The 24,000-nt window shown below is 44.1% G+C and overlaps 2 protein-coding genes across 5 annotated transcripts in view; one reads left to right on the forward strand and one right to left on the reverse strand.

The window, feature by feature from the left end:
• Window positions 1-1,881: 1,881 nt before the first annotated feature.
• Window positions 1,882-10,401, reverse strand: SMARCE1 (SWI/SNF related BAF chromatin remodeling complex subunit E1). 3 transcript variants are annotated; one of them, XM_078867241.1, is made up of 13 exons: window positions 10,335-10,401; window positions 8,042-8,110; window positions 6,894-6,943; window positions 6,605-6,709; window positions 6,338-6,415; window positions 6,044-6,175; window positions 5,556-5,724; window positions 4,931-5,103; window positions 4,435-4,536; window positions 4,120-4,314; window positions 3,680-3,881; window positions 2,725-2,768; window positions 1,882-2,040 (listed from the first exon to the last, which is right to left on the reverse strand). In XM_078867241.1, exons 2-13 carry the CDS (start codon window positions 8,046-8,048, stop codon window positions 2,023-2,025), a joined length of 1,275 nt encoding a protein of 424 aa, XP_078723367.1. In that variant the 5' UTR covers window positions 8,049-8,110; window positions 10,335-10,401; the 3' UTR covers window positions 1,882-2,022. The 3 variants fall into 3 exon arrangements, with proteins under 3 accessions (XP_078723367.1, XP_078723350.1, XP_078723359.1); XM_078867224.1 differs by having other exon boundaries at window positions 1,882-2,768; XM_078867233.1 differs by lacking the exon at window positions 10,335-10,401 and adding an exon at window positions 9,951-10,051 and having other exon boundaries at window positions 1,882-2,768.
• Window positions 10,402-10,835: 434 nt separating this feature from the next.
• Window positions 10,836-24,000, forward strand: part of TOPBP1 (DNA topoisomerase II binding protein 1) — a 30,371-nt gene continuing 17,206 nt past the window's right edge. The window contains exons 1-15 of one of the 2 annotated variants that reach the window (XM_078867175.1): window positions 10,836-11,065; window positions 12,794-12,900; window positions 13,008-13,142; window positions 13,950-14,093; window positions 15,078-15,259; window positions 16,295-16,491; window positions 16,889-17,077; window positions 18,307-18,497; window positions 18,911-19,074; window positions 19,638-19,909; window positions 20,263-20,612; window positions 21,383-21,555; window positions 22,004-22,203; window positions 23,020-23,237; window positions 23,645-23,815. In XM_078867175.1, coding sequence (XP_078723301.1) covers window positions 12,814-12,900; window positions 13,008-13,142; window positions 13,950-14,093; window positions 15,078-15,259; window positions 16,295-16,491; window positions 16,889-17,077; window positions 18,307-18,497; window positions 18,911-19,074; window positions 19,638-19,909; window positions 20,263-20,612; window positions 21,383-21,555; window positions 22,004-22,203; window positions 23,020-23,237; window positions 23,645-23,815 — 2,673 coding nt within the window. In that variant the 5' untranslated portion in view covers window positions 10,836-11,065; window positions 12,794-12,813. Of the gene's footprint in view, window positions 11,066-11,759; window positions 11,841-12,793; window positions 12,901-13,007; window positions 13,143-13,949; window positions 14,094-15,077; window positions 15,260-16,294; window positions 16,492-16,888; window positions 17,078-18,306; window positions 18,498-18,910; window positions 19,075-19,637; window positions 19,910-20,262; window positions 20,613-21,382; window positions 21,556-22,003; window positions 22,204-23,019; window positions 23,238-23,644; window positions 23,816-24,000 lie in introns of those variants that run through there. The other variant, XM_078867166.1, reaches the window with a different exon arrangement.

The following is a 24,000-nucleotide window of genomic DNA, read 5'->3' on the forward strand; positions in this document are numbered from 1 at the left end:
TCATCCCTTCTCCGCCCTGTCCTGCCCAAGCCCACAAGTCTCCGACCTGTTTCTGAGAAGAACCCCCGACTCTATATTGTTCTCAGATCCACGTCTTCCTCTGTCTCTCGGCGGACAGCCGTTCCTAAAATGCTTGTTTGTGTACCTTCCGTTTTTTTTTAATCAGTGTCCACGTTTCTGATTCACTGGCACAGCTGGCATCACGGATGGATTTCTTCAGTCACATTAGTTGTGCTGCTTTTCGCAATCAAACTCAGTTTTAAAAAAAACACCCAATGCTGCTCAAATGTTTCCCTCTTTAGATTGTCTAGTCCAGCATGAATCCAGGTTACTTGCAAATGAGTCTCATCCTGGTCTCTTGAGTTATCACCTGGTTAAACAAAATAAACCTCAAACTAACCAGCAGCCAGCCTGTAGGCTAGGGGGTAATGCATCTTGCAGCATGATAACGGCACCGATTTTACTCATCTCCGAAGCAGCCGCTAAGCAATTTCAGTGTGCAGGGATAGGATCGGCAAAAACCTGACCACATTAATACTTATTCAGTGTGATTCTATTTAAATGTATCTGCGTACTTTTGTACGGCAACACGTTGCAGGACCGTACAGCATTAACGTTCAAGTCATACCACTAGGAGGCATGACACCCCAAACTGATTCATCACTGCAGTACTGGAGTTCCATTCGAATTCGGTCAAAGCATAAATGCAGTTGGTCGTTCCTGTAATTCTTTCACAGCTGTTTACAGCCTGCAGTATTCCATGTTTTATTATACTGTAACAGGGAACCTACGTTTCAGCATAAAATGTAAACGTATATATTTTCAAGCCTTTCTTGCCAACTTTTACGAATGCACATATCAATTAACTACGCGAGTACATTAAATGTCAGCTTGGGCAATCGCTTGTTTTTAAATCTGGCGATACGGTACCATACTTGAAGCCCTCTGAAAACGTAGCCAATACAAATGGCGTTGTAAAAACCACAACTTTGCAGTGACTTCAGGCAGAACAGCAGCCCCAAACCGGTGAGACGAAGGCCGCGAGCAGACACCCACTGACGATTTGGCAGCCCGACAGCTCCCGTCACGCACGCATTTGATGTGGTAGTATACAACTGGATGAACTCGCTGGCCGAGCCAGCCCTGGCCACAAATCATTGCAATAAGGGAATTTTTTTTTTATAAAAGTAAAATTTCTGATTTTGACAAATCATTCTTTCAAGTTTAGAATTTGTTCGCGCATTCGTGTACATTTGTGCATGACATTTGAGGCAGGTGTTTTGCTGCATATCATGTTCACGTGCATTTTACCTCTGGGCTTTTTAAATACATCCCAACAATCGTGTTTGTCAGACGATACATTGACACGTAATCACGTCCTCCTAGTCCAGGGGTCGGCAACCTACGGCTCCGGAGCCGCATGCGGCTCTTTACGGGCTGCTTCTTGACGATATGTACGTATGTATAGTATGTACTCAGATGCATTGCGGCTCTTGAAATGCTGAATTTTGTACCGAATTGGAAAGAAATGGCTCTTCTTGTTATTTTGGTTGCCGACCCCTGTCCTAGTCCCTCGGCCATTTGGGCTGTTGGGGCATGATCGTTGCCTTAACTGACATCTCCTTGCAGCAGTTTCTCCACTCCTCTCCGTGCGTTGCTGCCTCTCAACCGCGATAGCTCCCATCTTGTCCAGTGTTTGATGTCCAGTCACAGCACCACGGTACTTCCTCTTCCCCTAGCCCCTTCACGTGTTTCCATCCTCCACTAAAAATATGTAGCCTTTCATTAGTTTGTGTAATTGATGCATTTTATAATGCAAATCATGGAACCATTTCAAATATGAAAACTCCCACCAGACATGGAATATTGGTCAATATTTTAATAGTTTTTTTTAAATATTAAAAGTAAACCATCTTGCAAAAAAATAACGTTGGCGTTGGATTTAAATAATCAACATTACCTGAACCTGTTTCTGAGAAGAACCCCTGAGAACTAACTTGAATGCTTGAAGAATACCTTCATCTATTTGCAGTTATAAACCTGAAAAAAACAATCGTACTCGTGAACAATATAAAATATCTAAACAAAGTTATACAATTGAAACTCTACAAGATACAAAACATCTATTATTGATTAATTAAGCTAAAGCCACAATAAACTATTTTGCAGCTGGTCCATTGATGCACCCAACATAACCCAGGGTTCCAGAACAATATCTCCCCACGTGTTTCGCTGAAATTTCTGCATCTTCAACTAGACCTGGTATTACGCTGGTGAAAAGACTTCCAACAACTCGCACTGCCTAAAGCAGAATATTCAGTGATAATGGAAACAGCTTATGAACGTTAACACACAACAAACACCAGACACCTTCAAATGCAATATAGCAGAGCAAAATGTTGCACTGGTCAAACAAATTGGCAACAAAAATAACCAAATGGAAATTATAAGTTTCATTTTTTTTTAAACAAACGTATGTTCTGCCATCTGAGTGAGTTCAATGGTGCCATATGCAGGTAAAGACAAGATATATCTTCAGTGGCATTGTGTTGCTCATATTCAAGGTTATCCCGAGTCTCCGTCACCGCTAGAGCTACCATTTTGTATCTCCCTTCCCGTTGCCTCTCCCCTCCTCCCCGAGTTGGCAGCTTCGCCTTTCGTTTCCTTTCCTTCCACCCTTTTTAAATTTGTTTTGTCGGCCCTTTTCTTTTTCCCTCCTTTCACCTCCTTCTGCTCTTCCTTCTCTTCCTCCGGTGAAGGTGTTGCCTCTGTGGGAGGAGATCAGGAAGACAGCGTGAGAATAGCCAGAACAGCTCAGCTAACCTCCCACTTTTCCTGCCAGTGGCCCCCATGGCTAAAACAATGGGAAGGGCTGTTCTGTTTAACCATTGAGGACATAAATGTGCTTTAATCATAAAAGTAATTACCACAACATAAAATGATGGACATGTAATTAAATGGATTTGTACGATCAATTTAATTGATACTAAAATTTTTACATCTTTGTGATGTAATCAAATAACTCAATGATGAAATAAACAAACTGTTAAAATAACTCCCAACCCATTATCAGTCGAAGATTGTTTGATCATATTGCCTAAAAGTGAGGGTTGATGAAAGGGGCGGCAAAACCAGTTCAGACGTCACTCGTCAGCGGTGTTAGCAAGGGCTGCAAATGAAACTGCAATTGCCAGGTACATAGCAGGCTGAGCAAACCACTGCACGCCACTGCTCTCCCTAAGTAGATTCGTACCCGACCAAAACTATTTCTTATGCAGTACATGCAAAAAAAAAATGAAAGTGCGACCATGTTTTTTTTCCCTCATACAGAATAAAAAGAGCACAAAATGTGGTTCGGGCCAAGTAAATGTATAACTTACTATTCCTATTAACTATTTTTATTTTACGAGGTAAGGCCCACTGAGCTATATAGTTCCTTAGAAGCGACCTGACCACAAATTATAGCTCAACGAAGTGGCCTATTCACATGGAAATTTATAGCAGCCAAAAACTCTATAACGCGTGTTTCTAAATGTAGTGGGAAAAACCGGAGGACCCGGAGAGAAATGCACTTGACTACGGGGAGAACATGCAAAATCTAAATATACAGGCGCGACGGTCTGGATCTAACCCACCAACCCCAGCCCCCGCTCCACCCCCCGGTATGTAGTGTACGCACTTGTCTGCTGCTCCTTGACGCTCTCCACCGCCACTTCGGCCACGGCCTCATTGGGGGACTCGGGAGGAGTCACCTTCCCCGTTGCAGAGCCTGTGGAGGAGGGGCTCTTCTCCATCTGTTGGGCAGGCAGTTTCTCTCCCTCTCCCACGTCGGTCTCCATCTCCTCTTCTGCGGCGGCTTCGGTTGTATCTCCGTTGACCGCCTAAACACACGTGCGCATACGCACGTGCAGAAATTCAGCTTCGTCAGAAATTGCCTACAGCAATAAAACTGTGAGAAGTTTGACTGGACTCTGTGACAAACACCGAAGATCGCGAAAAGTGGAAAGCATCTGTCATGGGCATCATATCTAAGTGATGAGGATGACACTAGGTGATTAGAGAGCTAATTAATTGGACTATGGTACACAATGATTAAGGTGATGGTATTTGACAGCTTACTGGCGCATCATCGGGCTTTGCTGCAGATTTTTCCACGGCAGCAAGTGCCGCGCTCGCTGCAGCCGCTGCAGCCTTAGCTGTAGCTGCTGCAGCCGCTGCGGCCTTAGCTGCAGCCTCCTCTCTCTGCTGCCGCCGCAGGGCCTCCATCTCTGCCAGGATCCGCTCCAGATCCACCTCCACCTTCATGCCACACAGCTGAGGAGCAAACAACACCGACAACAATGCAACAGATTATGTGCGTGTGGGAGGCACATGCTTTGGCGACAAAATGTTTATATTCTTTTCAAATAAAAAAATATATACAAGTGCACTTGCCCTTTTCATTTCGCTGTTGAATGTTGCTGTGTTTTCCAGAAATTTCCTCTTTTTCTCGAGGTGGCGTTCCTCGATCTGAAGAAGCTCTGCTTCCAATTTCCTCTGCAACAAACAAGATGGGACCCAGTCACTCTCTAGAAAGTCCTTCAGCCCATCAGTCATGCCGATGCATTTGACCCAATGCATAGAGCAACCGTGTGTAACCATTTTCGAGCCCGTGGCCAATATTGATAATCTCCTAGGATTGTCAATATTGATGAACGTGACGGCATGTTCTCAGACGCAGCATCATATTTGAGAACGCAGCGCCAAATTTTTAGGAGTGACGTCACATTTGCTAAGTTTACACATGACCCTCACGGGCCATGAGGGAGATTCCCAGTGGGTATAGTTCGGAGGAATTGTGGAAAACAGCCCACGCTCATGGTGCTCAAGGGCTGGATAAAATCATGGCCCGCAAGCGAATAAGCGACGCTGCTGTTGGGAGGGGCCTCACCTGGTGCACGGTGAGCGAGTCCACCTGGCGCTTGAGAACCTGCATCCGTCCGGTGGTCACCACCACGCGCACATCTGGGACCACGACCTCGCTGAGGATCTCATTGATGAGGCGGTGGTTCCGCTGGAAGCGCGAAGCCCCGAGGTGCTTTAAGGAGGATCCGTCATCATGATCTGCCAACACAAATCGGACGACACTGGTGATACATGTCACTTCATGATAAAATAACAATACAAATAAGACGTCCAGCCTTTTGCCAATCCACTGTTGGATGGAGGTCTCACCATGCCATTTTGAGTGTGGGATTGTTTGAACAAGCCTTACCACATTAGTCAGCGTGGGGTTGGTTGCAGTGGTGGATGAATTACTGCTCCACCTTAAAATATTAAACTATTTATTCCTCTAGCACTGCACAGCAAAATTATGTGTTGGTGTTCTCAGCCATCCAAACCTCAGGTGACATGATCTAGAATCACAACCAAGACTATGTTTTGAGTTCACATTTATGAATAGGTTTAAAGTGGGGGTGTACTACCGGGTAGGTGCCTATATGCTGACTCAGTTTTCAGGACCATGACTAACGTTAGAATCAGGGAAAGGTCTGGATTCACAGCAAGGCGTGTACCGTCTGGGTCGTCGGCAGGCTGGATGCTGACATATGGGTCCACCTTCTCCATACGCTGCCTCTGTCGACTTTCCTCCTCCTGTGCCGCTTCCGCACGCGTCTTCGCGTTGATGTAGGCCAGGTATGTTGGCGAGGTGTGGTACGCCTTCATCAAGTCATTATACTCGATCTGAAAACAGCAAAACACACTTCATCAGGCGGCTCTCTATCCTGATTATATATAAAGTATTATTATTGTTATCGTCAATGCCATGTCAGCCAACTCTGCCAGAACAGTGAATTAGTCAACTGTTACAATAGCATGTTTCACGTATTTCACCATCATACGCAATTGAACATTCTTGATAATACAACCCGGTCCCACTGGATTTATTATTTATCGATCATGCTATCCCATTGGAACTAAAGAGACTGGGCTCTTTATGGGAATCACTGAGATGCATCACTAAGCTGTGTCCAGCCAGGAGAAGAGAGGCATATTTGTTTACCTTTTCCGCTTCGTAGTCATTGAGATATTCCTGCTTGTCCTCCTCACTTAAGTCCCGCCACATGCTGCCGATGATCTTCCCAATCTCCCAGAGCTTCAGGTCAGGGTTGGCTGCTTTAACCTGATCCCAAACCTAAAAGAATCGACGAAGGAATGAATGCGACAGCATGAGCCGTCGCAGCACTCTGCATGTGCCCACAGCACGAGCTCAGGTTATCTGCAGCATGTACATTCATTTTGTGGCAAAACATTAAGTGTGCAAAGTTATGCTGTGTCACTGTAGATGATTACCAACCTTTCTGCTGTACCGCATGTAAGGCATGAGGGGCTTGTCTGGAGCCTTTGGGGCTTTTGGGACATTGATACCGCTGGCCTTGAATAGATAAAAAAAACATTTGCATAACTTTTGTTAACACACAATCCATTAAACTGTATATGGCCTAAGCAGCAACTATAGAACACTTAAAAACACATAATTGGTGAGAAATGTGAATTAATTTGCTTTAAGTTGTAACTTTTTGCACAAAAGCAGGGCTCTTTCCCATGCAGGCTGTAAGCATACCATGGATCTTGCATTGCTTCCTGCATTTCCTCCCAGCTTGTAGTTGTTATAAGCCAAGTGGCTGTAAATGTTGATGCCCACATATCCTGGTGTGCTCGCAGCTTGCTGTAGGGAAACAACACAAAGCCATTATTTCAAAAGGAAAGCGTAATATTGACAAAATTGCCACAGCTCTCCATTCAACCAAACACATGGGCGTAGGTGTGAGAAATTGGCCAAACTGATTGACCAAGGGTACGGTTCTTTTGGCGCGCTCCTAAGGCAGCGTCAGGTGAGCATTTATGCTTACCGATAGCGTCGAGACACCCGGGGCAGGAGAGGAAGCATACGGGATGCGCCCTGTGTGAACACGAAGACATAGTGCCACTTTTGCAACAACAGCAAATCTTACGTGAAACAGGCGGAACCTTCATTAGTGCATTTTTTTTTATGTAAGAAAACAAAGTTCCTACTTGTAGTTCCTGTTTGTTCCTAAAAGCTCTGACATGAGATAATAAAAACTGATTTAACCAAAAATTCAGGAAAATAAATATCTCCTGTAGATGGGCTATAAATAGGATTGTTGGAGAAATCATTGTAATCTGGTATCACATTAAATGTATAGTCAACTGAGTGGCACGAAACAGTTTAATGTGTTCATGTAAAACTGTCAAGGCAGGCACAGCTGACATTTGAGAGGTTTATTATTCAGGTGCCGAGGCCACCCGAGGCAAAGTCTGCTGCAACTTTATTCAGAGCCCGTTACATATTAATCGGAAATGGAATTACAGTAGTGTAGTGTATCCAGTTAAATTTCTGTGTTTTCGATGCAATTTCATACATCAGAATTTCTGTGCAAGGGGTGAAGAGATAATGCAGTGGACTCATTCACAACTCCTGTTATCCTTGGTCAGAATCTATCTGCACAGAGATTGCTTCTCCTGTTTTGCGTGATGTTTCACAGGAAAATTAGTCACCACTGGTAATTGGGAGACAAATGACTCCAATTTAATTTATCAAAGTAGACGAAAAATTCCACTGCCGTGGCTATTTAGCAGATAAGAAGATGTGCGTGCCAGATTCTTACAGATATCTGCATTTATCTGCAGCCTCCCACTGTGGATTATTGATGACGGTGGCGATGCTGTTGAAGACGAACACGAATCGAACGGCAAATTTATATTATCCGCGTATATTCACGGCTAGACAAGTGGGTCATGTTATCAGGGATCAATCCTCGCGTAAGAAGATGCAGCCATAATAGCGGTAAATTGCTTTTAATCATAGTTATGCGATCCGTGGCCACCCCCCTACTCAAATATCAACACGAATGAGGAGTTTACTGTATTAGCAACTTTGGTAGAGGTTTACATGGAAAAATAATATCTGAGCAGGTGACCCCCATGAATTGAGGGGAGGTTTGGATGAGAATGAGAAGCAGCTATAAAGTCTGCTTACTGGACATATTGTGGAATCCCCCTTTCTGCGATGAAAGGCACTAATCTTCGTCTTTCAATTTCCACGAATCTGGATTAAAAAAAAGACAAGAAAACCAACTACAGAGGCAGTAGTCGTACACTGAAAAACATCAACAAATAAGGTCAGCACAGCAGACATGTCACAGTCAGCTGTCTTTTATTTATGGGCCAAAGTAAAACAAACGCCACATTTCCCCGAGCACGTGGATTTAAGCATCTAAAGTGTAAACATTAAGGGCTGACCACTAAAACCATATGCGTGTGTGTACATATATTAAATAGTAAAATACTTAGCTATACCATTTATCATCAGCTATGTTCTATCTACTGCTGGATGAAAACCTCCCCAAGCCGTTGATATTTTATGGTCTCACGATGAAATTATCCATCGTGCGCCTGTACAAGAACCAATGTAATCACTCCATCTCCGTGGTGGACTGACCTCCCTCTTGATATTATTTGTCGACCAGTGAATGCCATCCCCTCTAGCCAAATTTACTTGCAGATGTCGCGAAAGCCTACATGTTAAATTTGCCGATTGTTGCGAAAGCCTACGTGTTAAATTTGCCGATGTCGCGGCCTACATGTTAAACTTGCAGATGTTAGATGATCCATGTGTTACTCTTCCTGTCAGTGTAATTCCATGCATGCACCTCTCCATGTCCTTTGTGCAATTTCAGCTTTTGCTAAATTTTCTTTGGCAATGTACATGTTTCTGTTAAAATGCCACAAGCAATGAATATACACTAATAAAAAACATGTTTTTTACGCCGCTATAGTGAAGTTATTGAGGCTGACCGGAATGAAAACGATGAATTCGAGATTTGCATGAGAGCAGATTGGTGTGCTTTTAAAAAACTAAAATTCCAAAATGAAAAGCTGCACTAAGAACCCCGACGAACTCCGTCTTGATTCGCGGCCACAGATAATATCATTGGCGAGTGATATCAGAAACGGGGTCCTATCTTCCCCCACTTAACGCACACTGACCAGATTCAAGTATGGTTCAAAAGCCCTATAAACGGCATGGCGTGGGAAGACCTTCATCCATTGTTGGATTCAAAAGGGCTGGAATATATTGGTACAAAACCAACATAGCAACAATTGCCAATTTAGGGAGAATAATTGGCTATTTAGAGATAAGAATTGGTGTGGGGTCCCAAAACACTGGCCAGGGTGATACCACTTGCTATCCGTGTAAGCCAACTTTACATGCGGCGAACTGTTTCCCAAATCCGCATACATTTAAACGTCAACGGAACATAAAACAATTATGAAACGATGAGATGGAGAGATGAACAAGATTAACTCTGTGGCTACCAAGATAAGGCAAAAAAAAGAGACACAGGACGACATAGCAGTAATAATAAGTGCCTGAGATGAAATCAAATAATCTGGAGGCCACTTTGGGGACATGAATAACTATGAAAAGGAACCGGAAAACAAATAGGGGAAGCCCGAGCCCAGAGCAGTGGGAAGTTACGGACTGACGACAGCCCCCTAAACAACGAGGGCTGTGGAGGGGCCTGGCGTTTGAGAAAGAGGGCACACCTATGGGAGATGAGCTGCGAATCAGAGGGCCTTTTGACCGGAGGTGCTTGACCTCTCTCCACAAACACACCCTCACCATCCACGCCTTGCTTTGCATAACGGTACACGCGTGTCTGTGTCTACGGTACAGGCAAGCGCGCAGTACCATTGTTTTTCAATCAATCCACAACGCTGGATGAGGGCCTCCCCACGCTTTATGGGCGGCGAGAGATAGTTTGACCATACCTCACCACGCTAGTCAATGCGAGGTTGGTGAATGTGTGTGTGTGTGGAGTGCGGTGTGTACTCCGTATGGAATCATGATCATATCACTTCTGTATTATCATCATCATCCACACCTTGGCATGTCCTGGCCCCGGACATGCCCAAGCTCAAGTTCTTCCGATTTGCCCCGTTTCTCTCTCCGAAGAAATAGGCGCACTCACTCTTTCTGTGCGACTTCTGGAGACGCATTGAGAAGCGAAATAAACCCGCGCCGTGCTGCAACTTAAGAAATGGACATTAAGTTCGCAGACGGGGGGGGGGGGTCTCCAACAACACACAGAGCGATGGTGGTGGCAAGATCACGGGGCGAACACAACTTCTTCCTCATCCACCCCCCCCTCCCTGCTCTTTTCTCACCGACGCAACAACAATCACGAACATAACGACGGCGCCAACAACAACGAACCCAACAACAAATAACACAAACAAACAACTCCCCACGTTTGCGCGCCGCTCACCGCTTCGTCCTTTGTTCTCCGCTGCCGGGGCCGCTCATTCATTCACGGGCGAACGGTCTGACGTCACCGTGCGTCATGACGTCACGTGCGCGAGAACTCCCCTTGTGCCGTACGAAAGAGAATCTACGCGTGACGCAATCGCGTTGGTGTCGTGACGTGCTTCCCGGGGGGGGGGGGCGGGTGGAATCGCCAAGGAAGAGGCCGACCTCATGCGCGCGTTGCGCCTCGCTGTTCCCTCGCGGCCCGCGTGCGTGATGTCACGACGCAACATCGCGCGTGCGTGCTGACGTCACGACGCACGCCCTCGCCGAGCGCGCGCGTGATGTAACGACGGAACATCGCGCGTGCGTGCTGACGTCACGACCGCACGCCCTCGCCGAGCGCGCGCGTGATGTAACGACGGAACATCGCGCGTGCGTGCTGACGTCACGACGCACGTCCTCGCCGAGCGCGCGCGTGATGTCACGACGCAACATCGCGCGTGCGTGCTGACGTCACGACGCACGTCCTCGCCGAGCGTGATGACGTCGGCAGTGGAGGGTGACGACGTCAGGACCGCGTGGTTCGCGACTTCCAGAAAGGAGTCACGTGACTTGCGAGCGAATTTAATTGTTAATTATCCTGACGCCTTAAATTGTATTAATTAAAAATACTTTAAAAAAAATATATATTAGAAGTTTTAACTTAAATACACGCCAGTCATGTTGTGCACAGGAAGTGGCTACTGCAAGGTAAGCAGCGGCCACGGACGAGCACGACGCCCGCAACTTATTGCATGCAACCTCTGACACCTTCATTAGTGCGGTTTGTTGCTAACCGCTTGGCTGTTGTTTTTGCACCTTTGCAGCCTCCGCTCACGGATCGTGACATTAAAAATTAAACGTGCGCCACATAACAAAGGAGCAGTAAAGAGACCGTCGGTTTCGATTCTGTACCACGATTAAAATAAATGATTGATTCTACCTCAACGTATCGTGCGTTTACAACTTTCACGCAGGATTTTTGCGTTTTATTTTAAGCGCACGGATCCCCGTCGTGTGTCAGCGTTAAGATCGACGTCTCTCTCTGGGAACCCCGAGGAACGATGCTTAAACGTCAATGCCGCGACAAGAATCGATTTGTCTGCACTGTCTGCGCTTGTCTTTGTTTCTTTCTCACCGAACAGCTGCAGACAAACGACTGCGTAGCATTGGCACGATTGCGAAGTACTGTATTAGTTTTATCGTACGCGAACATTTTTTTGTGAAGGATCCGGATACCAATGAATCGATTTTACCGACCGAATCGATTCTCGCCAACAACCTCGGGCCCAGAGATTTGGCGCCAAAGCGAGAGCGGCGCTTGGGAACTCGCAGCCGAGAGCAAAGTCAACATCAACATTATTATCATCATCAACGATATCAACACAATCATCCGAAACAATAGTTAAACTATTACAACAACAAAATCTGCGTCACGTCACGCACGGCAGCATTCGGCCGCGGGGAATACCCTGCTCCCGGCACGGTAACGTCGAATGGACCCGACTCTGGTCAGATGTAATAGAAGGGGGTCTCTTTGAAAACGAAGTCGACTACGCGACCACAGTTTTACTTAACCGATTTACGCATCACACTGCGCTCTTTTAATTTGAGGGGATGTGCTGAGCCCCGTCACGGTAACGTGGAGTTTAACGCAAGTGTATCACGACCGACAGTCGACATGACATTATCCATCATTTCACGTTGATTACAGGAGACACAAGAGTGATGTTTGCGTCAGCACGATTTGTGTTATTATTTATGTCTCATGGACTGGAGGTGGCCAGTATGTGGAAGCATACCACTGGATTCGTGAATCTATATGTAGTGCTTCTAGTGTTAGTGTGGTGGGTTTTCTCCTGAATTTCTCGCGACACTGATATATTTTAGCATTTGGCCAAATATAAAAAGTGGCAATACCCTTCTGAAAAATATTACCAATAGTCGAGCTTTCCCTGGGTCCATAAAGGACATTAATCAATGATTGTTGTGTCATCGTCTTTGTGGGACAGCAATTTGTGCTGGCCACGGCTTCTTAGTTGATGGGTCAGGGCCTTATATACGGGATTTTACTGTGTTTATGCAGTATAGGATTTAAATGCTGCCCACGGCAGCAGCAGCAGTTATGCTTCGTATTACCAACCATCTGTTTTGAGCCATATCAGCCTAGATGTTAAGATGTCTGTTTTTAAATTGTTACTACTCATGAAACGATACCAATAATTTTAATTGCAAGGCGTTGTTCCTTGATAAAGGTCAATCTCTGGACTGGGGATGAGGTAGGGCAATCAATAATTGTTAATTACCTAATTGTTATTCTTGTACTAGAATGCTGAATGGGGGGGTTAATTAAATATATGAAATGTTTTTTTGTTATTTGATAGAAAATAATGTAAACCTTTGCATGAATATTGTATCCTTATTTTTCCTTGTATTAAGATTTGACTTGATGAGGGAGGATGACAAAACGCAGTGCTGAGAAGCTGTTTGTAAAGTTTGTTGAAGACAATGAAAATGAATCAAAATATTTCAAAGAAGCTTATGAGGTAAGGTCGCAATAATACAGAGTCAGCATGTTCATCGCTATTTCACTTGCAGTTTTTATACTGTCAGCATCCAGGTTTATTTAATGAGCGCCTGTTCTACTTAATAGAAAATCTGCAAAATTCAGTCGGAGTCGTTACTGCAGCGAGTGGATGTGGCGAAGGTGCTGACATTGAAGGAGACGGACAGGTCACTCTATGTGTGCGACCCCTTTCATGGAGTCGCCTTTGATCACCTTGTCAAAGTAAGCAGCTTCACCGATCCCACCCAACACTGTCCATCAAACACCTCACTGTTTCCCGAACAGAGTACGGGGAAGCATTCAAGTAAAGGATGAGGGCAATACATGGATACTAGACAGAAACAATTCACCTGTTCAATTTGTGGCCATAATTCAATAAACAAATCTTTGTTTCTAGATTTGAAGCTTTCGTGACTGCAAGGATTCATACTCTTAGGTTTTTTCGGTAAGTCACGTAGGTAAAACATCAAAATTAATGAAAATAAAATAAAACAAGGATCACGACGTTTGTTGCCTCCGAAACGTCGTGATCTTTGTTTTATTTTATTTTCATTAATTTTGATGTTTTACCTACGTGACTTACCGAAAAAACCTAAGAGTACAAATGTTTGTTGTCTGTGATTGTGGTGCTTGTACAATCCATAGTTATATGTATGTATGTTCAACTTTTTGCGCACCGTACGTAGCCAACTGTGCTAATTGGAGGTGCGGGGGCAGGACAAGAAACTAAACACAAAAAGCAGTTCTAAAGAAATCAATTTTAAAAAAACTCATAGTTGCATTAATCTATGCAATCAGTAGTTGTATGAACATATTATCTACAATAATATATTCTTAGGTGTACGGAGAGTATAATTGATTTACATTGATGAATAATTACATTACTGGCAGGTTAATATGTAATTGTATTGTTTATTTGAGAATTGATATAAACAATTTGAATGTGTGCCTCCCCCCCCCCCCCCCCATTTGTCCCTTCTTCCACCACAACTCTCAACCATTTCCATTCCTACTGACTGCTACTCAAAGATGGGGTGCCGAGTGGTGGGGCCACAAGTGGTGCTGTTCTGCCTGGACAGGGAGCGCTGCGTTCCAAAGGCTGAGCACCCTGTGTTTAATATGGCTCTTGCAGACGCAGTACTGTCCTGCACCAACATTGACAAGGATGTCCGTGTACGTCACGTTCTTGCACACTAGTATTAGCGTTGACAAACGTCATATCCATATATCTATGTGTGTGTATATATATGTGTGGGATATTACAATTCACAAAGACATTTAAGGGGAATAGTTATGTTCGAGGAAGATTTTTGGAAATGCTTTTTTATATTTTTTATTAAATCGCAAGGACCAAATAGTGTGGGTGGAGCAAAAAGGTCCATCCATCTGAAGGAGTGTTATGGGTTAATTGCATCGCAGAAACATGAGGGATGTTTATGTAAAGATGCCTTCTTTCACAAATGGATATACAATTGCGGATAATTAAATCAAGTGGAATGGATTACTCCTCTACAGTCCCATGGCAATGAGGTGTTCTTGCAGCACGAAATGGGAGGAGGGTGCCGGTGATGCATAAAGCAACATAAGCTTTTGTGACTGCAGGAATTCATATTCTTTGGGTCTTTCGGTAAAGAGTCACGTAGATAGGTTCAAAGAAAATAACAAAAAAATACGACATTTCGATCGCAACACAAGCGGTCGTCACCAGGAAAGGGGGTTAGCTTATAAAGGTAAACTGTTTGGAAATGGGCGTAGCCCAAATGTCAGCAGCATGGGCAGGACAGCTAATGTTAATGTAATTGGTGGGCAGCGACCGCGACGGTGGTGGGTTTTCCACCAATTAAAGGGCTGCCAGGTAAAAATGTGCATGTTAATCTAAGATCTGTGAGCAGCCTCCATGGTGAGCACGCTAAGGTGGCTATGATAATGTGAGAGCATGTTAATGTAAGATCCCTGCGATCACTTGTGTTGCGATCAAAACGTCGTGGTTTTTTGTTATTTTCTTTTAACCTATCTATATGACTTTACCGAAGATCCAAAGAATAGAGCAGTGGCATATTTGGTATTTGAACAGTTGAAAAGATTTTATAGATGCTTAGGTGAATTTCAGATATTGAATGCGCAAACCATGTGCTGCCGATTGTCATGTACATCCAGGAGGAAATGCACAGACTGATAGGGCTGATGGGAGGCCGGGTGTTGAGGGACTTCACAAGTGCCGTCACTCACCTGGTGGCTGGGGAGGTTGGCAGCAAGAAGTACTTGGTGGCTGCCAGTCTGAAGAAGCCCATAATGCTAGTCTCCTGGATCACCACTTGCTGGGAAGCTTCCCAGGAGAGGTGGGCCACTGGATTTTATATTAGTGTAACAGCAACATGTACAAACAACTGTTAATCAATAGCTGGGTCTGATTAGATTAACATGCCAGGCCATAAGCTGGTAATTACATTTTTAAATCATAGTTATATTACCAATATGATTTTTATTTTATATACTTGTTCAACTGTAATATATTGGACACAATTCAAGTGTTGATTTAAACCTGGCTTAGGTATTTTAGCATAAAGGAGCCAAACATTTGCATCAATATGGAAAATTAGTTTATATCTGCCAAGCAGGTGTAAGCGCAATTCACATTGGCTGGCTGGATCACTTGACAGAAGCTGCTGGAGGCATCTTTGTGATCCACCACTTGCTTAGTCAAATTCAAGTGGATTATTTGAAGTTTTAAAAGTATCTCTATGCCAAAATGGGCATTCCTTGGCTAGAATGATGAAACTATACTTTGTCTTCAAATCTAGAACTATACTTTGTCATAGATTTCATAATCTCATAGAAACAGACCAAGGCACCATTAAGATATATAAGCATATGCAAACTTTCCTTTAAGGACACTGAGACAAGACGCTTTCCTGTATTATTACTATTTTGTTACGTGAAACCATGGTGGTCAGGTATTAAAATGCCTTATTAAGCACATGCCGCATTCAAACATGGCTTGCCCCACCTTGATGGACAGTATGCACGAAGAAATGCTAATGTCACAGTGCCAGTGTTGTCTAGCGCAGTCCCTAATTGGATGGAGCCACAGCAGATCTGTGATGGGATCAAATTTGGAGTGATGAATAGGACTGAGCAGGATTTGTGGGACACACCTACTTTGTGCAAAGCGTTTTTTTTATTAGTCCGCTAGAAGCCGTGCATTTCATGCATTGTGTGTTAAACAGTGATTGGGGAAGCATTTGAAAATTAAAAATTCTTGTTAAAGAGATTTTCAGATGCTTATGCCATTAGTGTGTACTTGTTGCAGACAAATCTGGCAGCCCTAACCTCAACACGACTGTGTTCCTGGGCTACGTGTCCTTGTGTCTCAGGATGGTGTGCGGTACGGACAATGAGTGGCTAGAGAAGCACATGTGCCCACCACTGCAGGGCTGCATGCTGAGTGTAACGGGGCTAAGCACCCAGGAGAGACGGGACATCCAGCGCCTCGTAACCAAGCATGGCGGCACCTACTCTGGAGAACTGAAGATGAACGAGTGCACGCACCTCATTGTGCACAAGCCACAGGGTTCGTAATGCATTTGTATTCTTTTGAGAATTTTTATTTCATACTGTTGGAGACACGAAGAGGAATGCGTTATTTTTAGGGCGTACACAAGTTATAGACATTAGCTTAATAGAAGTAAGTAGGCTTGGGCAGGACATATAGCTAGAAGGGATAATGGGCAGCAGTTGAGATGAATGATGGAGAGGCAGACAAAAGGAGGAACATGCCCAAAAGGATGTCACCATGATTTCAATTTGCGTGCTGGAGCCGAATGGATGAGAGATAACAGTTTGGGCAGACTTCCTTCATTGTCCTGGTGATGGTTGCTGATGATGATCACAACTGCAGAGCTTTGCCTTGAAACCCAAGGATTAATTAAAGGTCTTCGTTGAGCATTTTTTCCTCTCCTTGCTTGCAGGGCAAAAGTATGAATTTGCACGCAAGTGGAACGTGGCGTGCGTGACGGTGCAGTGGCTGCACGACAGTGTGGAGCGGGGAGCGTGCCAGGACGAGGGCCTCTACGCCGTGCTGCCACTCGATGACATGGGGGGGGGCCCCCAGGAGCCGAGCACCTCCACACCCTCCCCCTCACGCGGCCGCCCCGGCTGTAAGGATCAACTACAATTGCATTTTGCTGTGGGTTGCTTTCATCATGGGCAAAATGCCAGGCACAGTGGCTGATGTAGTGTACTTTCACCTTAATCATGTGAATGTGATATGATTATGCTGCGGTGCTCCTGAAGTAAAGGGTGACTTAATTTGTGATACGAATTGATTTCTAAAGAAGTGTTCATTCGCACATTATTCTATGGTAAAAGGTAGTGGTGCAGCCCAACGAGAGCTTGTTCATACCACCACTGCTGGGAGAAGGGCTTTCTTTAAAGGGAGCTTGAGAGCCATTCTAGAGGGTACTTTGGCCTCGTCTTCCACGTTAACCAGACGTACCCAGACTTTTTCCCGCCACAATTAACCTGCCCATTGACTAACTGAAGTGTACCTATTTATTTAATTTCGTGGACTGAGGCAGAAGGATTTAAGAAACGTGTCCATTATTTCAACACTAGTTCATTAAGCCTGTCTTCGCCAGGCAAAAGTTTCAAGAAATATAATAATTAACCTGATATGAATTTTTTACAGTTTTGATCGACAATCAAACGCTAACAACTGCTCCAAATTGTTGTATTTTTCTGCAAAAAAAAGTCGTTGACGACGTGATCCAACTTATATTGAAAGACGACGTATCCATTGAAAATCGCTCAATTTAAAGATTCCGTTCTTTTTTTATTAGAAATAACTAAAATTAATAAACTTAATACTCTGAGAAGAAGCTCCTATCTTTTACCATTTTCGAATTATTGAGATTTGACTATCATAAAATGCGTATTTTTTTGGTTCAAAACCGCTTTAATCCGAAATATCTAAAAAAAAAAAATGTTAGAAAAATAGTTCTCACTTTAATTGTATTTGCTGTTTAATGTTTTATCAAAGGAAAAAAACGCAATCTTATATTTTGAACGGTTTCTGAATGACACGCACAAACATATTTACGGGGCACTTAAAATCGAGATTTGAAGGCCTTAAAATGAAAAATGTCAGATTTTCAGATGTTTTCTGTTGTTAGTCCTAAAAGCTACTTACGTATCAAATTTCAGCTTTCTACCTTGTCGGGAAGTACCCTAAAGGTTTTTGAGACAAACATTAAGATATTTATTTATATAGATGCCACAAAAGAGAGAACAAAAAATATTGCTAATGTTTTTCATTTGACGGTAATGCTTAGAGCATAAATTCAGTGAACTTCAAAGTATAACGGACCATTCATTGTACTTCTTGCAGCCTGTGCCATGTCGAACGTAAGCAGCATCTCGAACATAAGCATGAGTCGCATCAATGAGACGGTCTCCGCCACGTCCATGGCCACACGGCTAGAGGTGACGGCAGTGGGGGCTCGGGCCGAGGTGAACGAGCTGGATTCCCTGGACCCTGCACATCTGTATGGCCTTGACTCTCTATTGGACGGCTGCAAGGTGAACATCATCGCTGCCAATTTGTTGTTTTTCTGTAACGAGCTGACGGATGTTAAGATAATATATTGAAATAGAGCTGACTTTGGTGTGTATGTAGTTGTGGTTTTCTGGTAAGGCTCTAATTTTGATTGTGGGTTGTCACCAGCTTAGGTGTATGTTTGAGGTTAAGGTGATTATTATTTTAGTGGATTAAAATTAAGAGAAGGGATTAGTGGTAAAAAGTTAGTTTAGGATTTCATAATCACATTAGTAATGGAATTTTAACCAGAATGAATTACCTTAAGTGTTTTAAACTTGCATGAACTCGTCTATAGAATCGAGAGCAACTTGCGTTCATTCCAGAGAAGCTTATAACTTGGTGGTCTGGATTATTTATGGTTGCATTTAGTTTTTTTTTTTTCTTGCTGGCACAGATCTTTGTGTGCGGGTTTTCTGGGAAACGTCTGGAGAAGCTGCGGAGGCTGGTAAACCTCGGTGGAGGAGTACGCTACAACCAGAACAGTGCAGATGTGACTCACATCATCGTCGGGGACCGTGACCGGGAGCGGGATCTGACTCTTGGGCAGGAGAACTCCATGTATGTATCATACTGTACTCGGCAGGGCCGCAGCACCACGCAATCGTTTACCAAACGACTCGACTCGCTTTAATTATAATTATCTTCATATCTGGTTTTTCGCATTCAAATTAACATTTGTGAACCTAATATATATTTTTTGCACATGTGCATGTACAGCCCTTTTGTCATTTCACTGCAGGATGAGGACCTCTCCATGCCATGTTGGTTTATATTTGACCATACTTGACCACACTGGTCATTGACAGTTGGTGAAGAATAGGGAGCATTGACGTTTGAGGATGAAATTACAATCCAACGATGTATTTTAATGCACTGACTACCATAAAGCCCAGTAGCCTATGTATTGTAGTTGCCCAACCAAACACTATGCAAGCTCTACCCTGGCTACCATCTGAGATCTTACAAGATAGGGTGCATCGCGGATTATTTTTGTTTTAAGCTACATTTGCTTTTTATAGACTTATAACATAGTCACTATTTACTTTTGCGACATAAATACTTGCAAGCTGTATAATGTTAATATTACTTTAAAAACTCCACGATTCCATGTTTCTGTGCAGGCGTAACGTTGTGACGGCCAAGTGGCTCGTAGACTGCTTCACCCAGCGCCGCCTACTGCCAACCGATCTGTACCTTCATCCCGACTACACGGCCCCAGAGGAGATCCTCCTGCAGGCCCCTCTGGCCCCCGTAGCCAGTGCCCCGAGTCAGCAGAGAGTGCCGCCCCTCACTGAGCAGGGCCCTGCAGGGCAAGGCCGTGGAATCCGTAGCAATGCCGGTGACGGGATGGAACGAGCAGATGATGAGCTCATGTTGCAGTATTCACAGTCAAGTACGTGATGCAGCATTGAAGTTACATACCCTATGTTTTTATTAACTGGTAATAGTTGGTCAATGAGTCATTTATAAGTGAGCTCTGTTTCCTGATTATAGCATATAAGTCAACAACAAACAATAATGTACCATTTTGTTAACATCACTATTTTCATATTTGCTTGACAATATTTTAGGAGACAATTTCATGGAATGTTTGCTGACTTGACAAGAGTGGCTTACAAATATTTTTGCAGTGGATATCCTTACACATAATAGTATTTTTTGTTTTGGCTTTTATGCGTGCATCATTGCTTGTTTATCAGTCACGAAAATGCTTTCTAATACCTTTTGTGTTATATCCTCAAGCAGCAGATGGCATGGTCAGCAGAAATGCAACAGACAGAACGTACACGGAAGAATCTCACACCAACACAACAATCAGCAACGCGACGCCTTCCACAAGACTCTTGGCGAGCATGGACACCAAGGGCGACTCGACGCTTTGCGAGGACTCAGGTGCCGGTATTTTCAGTGGCAAGCGGTTTGCGGTGGTGGGGTTCTCTGCAAACGAGGAGTCCGAGCTGGCACTGCTGGTGAGCGAGCACGGCGGGAAGATGCTGCCAACAAATTCTCGCGCCGTGGCCCACTACGCCGTGGTGCCGCTGCTGGGCTGCGAGGTGGAGAACACTGTGCACGAGGTCGTCACCAACACATGGCTGGCAAGTCCCCATGACCCTTATTCATTGGTTCCTTCACTCATTTTGAGGGCTCGGTCAACCAGACTGACTATTGTTTCATCCACACTTTGTTCAACCACCATGCTGTGCAGATCAAAAACGTAGCTTTCTGCCTCTCCGCACACAATAAAACTGGTGGACTTGGTATTCCCTCTTTTTCAGGATTCTGTCATGATTTGAAGAATTATAAATTTGGGTCACAATTAGATAGAAAAATGGATTTAGTTTTTCGTTATGGTGACAGTAATACCTCTCGAGTGGCTGTAGGGTTCATGTGAAATAATACTGGTAGGAACCTCCTGGTTACACCAGCCCACAGGGGATTATTGTGTCCGTCGTGCAGGGAGGGGCTGGGTGGGGAGGGGAGGGGCTGGGTGGGGAGGGTGGGAGGGGTGGGGCTGGGTGGGGAGGGGCTGGTCACCCCGTGGTGCCCTTATAAAACTCAACGTTTAACCTCCTCACGCCGGCTTGTGCCCGCCCTCATAATCGGGCATATTTGTGGAATACACCACACCGCCGTTGACCCTGGCCATTGACCGAGCAACCCAACGTTCCTACCAGCTCCCTCCGCAGGAATGTGTTTATATGCAACTTATAAATAAAAAAAATAATGTTTCAATTGTGAGCTTAAGAGTTTAGTTTAATCAAATAATATATCCATCTTCTCTACAGTTCACATTTTTATTTTGTAGTTGTCTTGCCTGCTAGCCCTATATGAGACGTGCATCTGTGTGCGCAATGTCTGATAACAGGTGATGTGCGTGGAGCAGCAACAGTTGCTGGAGCTCAATTCCAACCCTCTGTTCACGCCTGTGCCCGTGCTGGAGGGACACTACCCACTGTCCGCCTGCGTCCTGTCAATCAGTCAGTTCACAGGGACTGAACGTGACTCTCTCATCTTCCTGGCTGAAACACTTGGGGCAAGGTATTATGAATTCTGGATGCAAATGTATTGTGCTTGCACTTATGATTGGAGGATGGATGAATGAAGGCTGTTTGGGGACCATATGACAGGAGCCATCTTCTTGTATATCTTTTGTTGAAATTTGTCACATCACTAAAGCCATCGAGTTGTACATGAATTACATACATGAAACTAATATATTGAGAAATCATAGATAAAACTACATTTTAATTCATAACCTCTCCACGTCACCCACCAATCTAAATATAATTATTAGATCGTTTAACGTTTCCCTGATACACTCTCTCAACAAAGCTTTCACAATATTCAAACACTATTGAGAAGAAAGTAAGAGGGTCATTAACAATCTGTGGGCTATCTATAAATAGATCACCGTGTAATAATTTCTTGTTGCTATATGTCTATGCAAGTGATTGTTTTAAGCACCGAATATTGTGCCACGGCGTAGGGTACAGGAGTTTTTTGTGCGCAAGGCTAATCCCAAGAAGAACATGCATGCGAGCACGCACCTCCTGGTGCGAGAGGCCAGCGGCTGCAAGTTTGAGGCAGCGAACAAGTGGGATCTACCAGCAGTGGGCGTGGGTTGGCTGCTTGAGTCGGCTCGCAAGGGACGTCGCGCCAAGGAGCACGGGCACACTGTGCGGCTCGGTGAGGGCTCGCGCGTGTACACACAGCCATTGCCATTCACTGGAAAGTTTCAACTGTCCTGATTTTTTTTGCATGTTTTATTCCGATTGAGCTATTGGCATCATGTCATGATATGATGTATCCTGTTCTCTGACAGAGCAGTGGCAGCCATTTGTGTTAGTGGCCCACAAAAGTGGATTTCATCGAGCGAGCTACCTCTGAGATTTATTTAAATCACCTGTTCCACATAATAGGAGACAGCTCTTTCCCACCTGCTCTCATGATACTGAAGTTATTTTCATGACGGTCAAGTTTTTAATCCTCTTGCTGAAATTTAGCCAAACTTAATCTCATTGTTTTTTGTGTGCAGTCATTGGTAACTGGCCTAAGACCATTATCACCTCACTGCACTTGAAAACCCAGTTAATCACAGGCACCTTCCTGGATTCGAACCCAGGACTTAGCTTTCTGAGCCAAATGACCACCTGGATTTTCATTATGAAACAAACTCAGCTCCTTATTAAATTGAATAAACTAAGCATGTGATGTCATTTTTATGGTTGTACAAGTCATGTTTTTAAAATACCCAAATGAATTGCTAACCAAGGTTTGTTTGTGAATTGACATTACAGTTATATATTATAGTAGTTAATTTGATACAAGGCATTTTTTGCCATTGTATGGCAGGAAAAAAAACACCAAAGTGTCTGCTATTTTCTGACAGAAACAACGGACAACAGTTTTCTGTTTGCACATGTAACGTGTTTTAAACATTCAATGAGAAATAATTATTTGCCTCTTTATGTGTATATTTCTTATGTCTATATGTTCACACAGCCCAAACCACAGAGCCTGGTACGCCAGTCAATGCTGGCCAGAGCCGTGAACAGGAGATGCCCAATGCTGCACCGGTGGTGGACACAGCACACACACCCACAGATTCAACGCTCGCCCTGGAGTCCAAGTTTGTGACGCCACTGGACTATAATCGTTTTCGGAGCAAAACCTTCCAAAACGTACTAGCAGCGGAGAGGGGTGGCACAGCATCATCTGAGGTAAATCATTTTGATTTCTCAATAAACAATGGTCATTACAAATGTCAGGTAATGTTCAAATATTCTCTAAGCTCGTGCAACATTTTTTTATATCAAATGTTTTTATTGAAGTTAAATCCGTATTATGCTTTGTTTTGCTGTCCAAATTAGATATTTTCTAGCATCTAGGGTAATGTTATCTACACTTTTAAAATGTATTGATTGGCCACACGCTGGCGAAAACCCTGCACCCGTATCCACGTCTGGCATAGCTATTCTCACACATTATGGTCAGTTGTTGTCATTGCGAAATTTTACATTTATATCTGTGTGAGTAAAGAGGTACAATTATTGGGCGGTAAGCATGTTGGCAGCCTCATCATGTGTGAATGCATGCGTACATGCACATGTCCATTTGTGCTGTCAAGGCAGCAGCTGCGAAGGATCCGAAGGTGGGTGCAGCTGTCGGCAAGGCTGCCTCAGATAAGGACACTGCTCGGAAAGTGGCAGGCGGTGGCAGTGGGTCAGAGGCTCCCCAGGACACACCCTCCAAATTCCTCTGTCGAGACAAACTCATCAAGCCCTGCTTTGATGTGAAGGTACAGATGGATGGGTGTGTGTGCATTCACCGGGGAAACATCGGCTCAATAAATTAGGGGCATTCTATATTGTGCCAACAGAAGTAACATGGCATTATGTTTACTTACCTAAATATGACCTGACAAGTACAGTAGTTGTAACTAAATTTGTGGCGTTTGTGATAAACATTGTGATGATAAATGCA

Source organism: Lampetra fluviatilis, chromosome 2 (assembly GCF_964198595.1).
Source record: "Lampetra fluviatilis chromosome 2, kcLamFluv1.1, whole genome shotgun sequence".
Classification (NCBI taxonomy): domain Eukaryota; kingdom Metazoa; phylum Chordata; class Hyperoartia; order Petromyzontiformes; family Petromyzontidae; genus Lampetra; species Lampetra fluviatilis.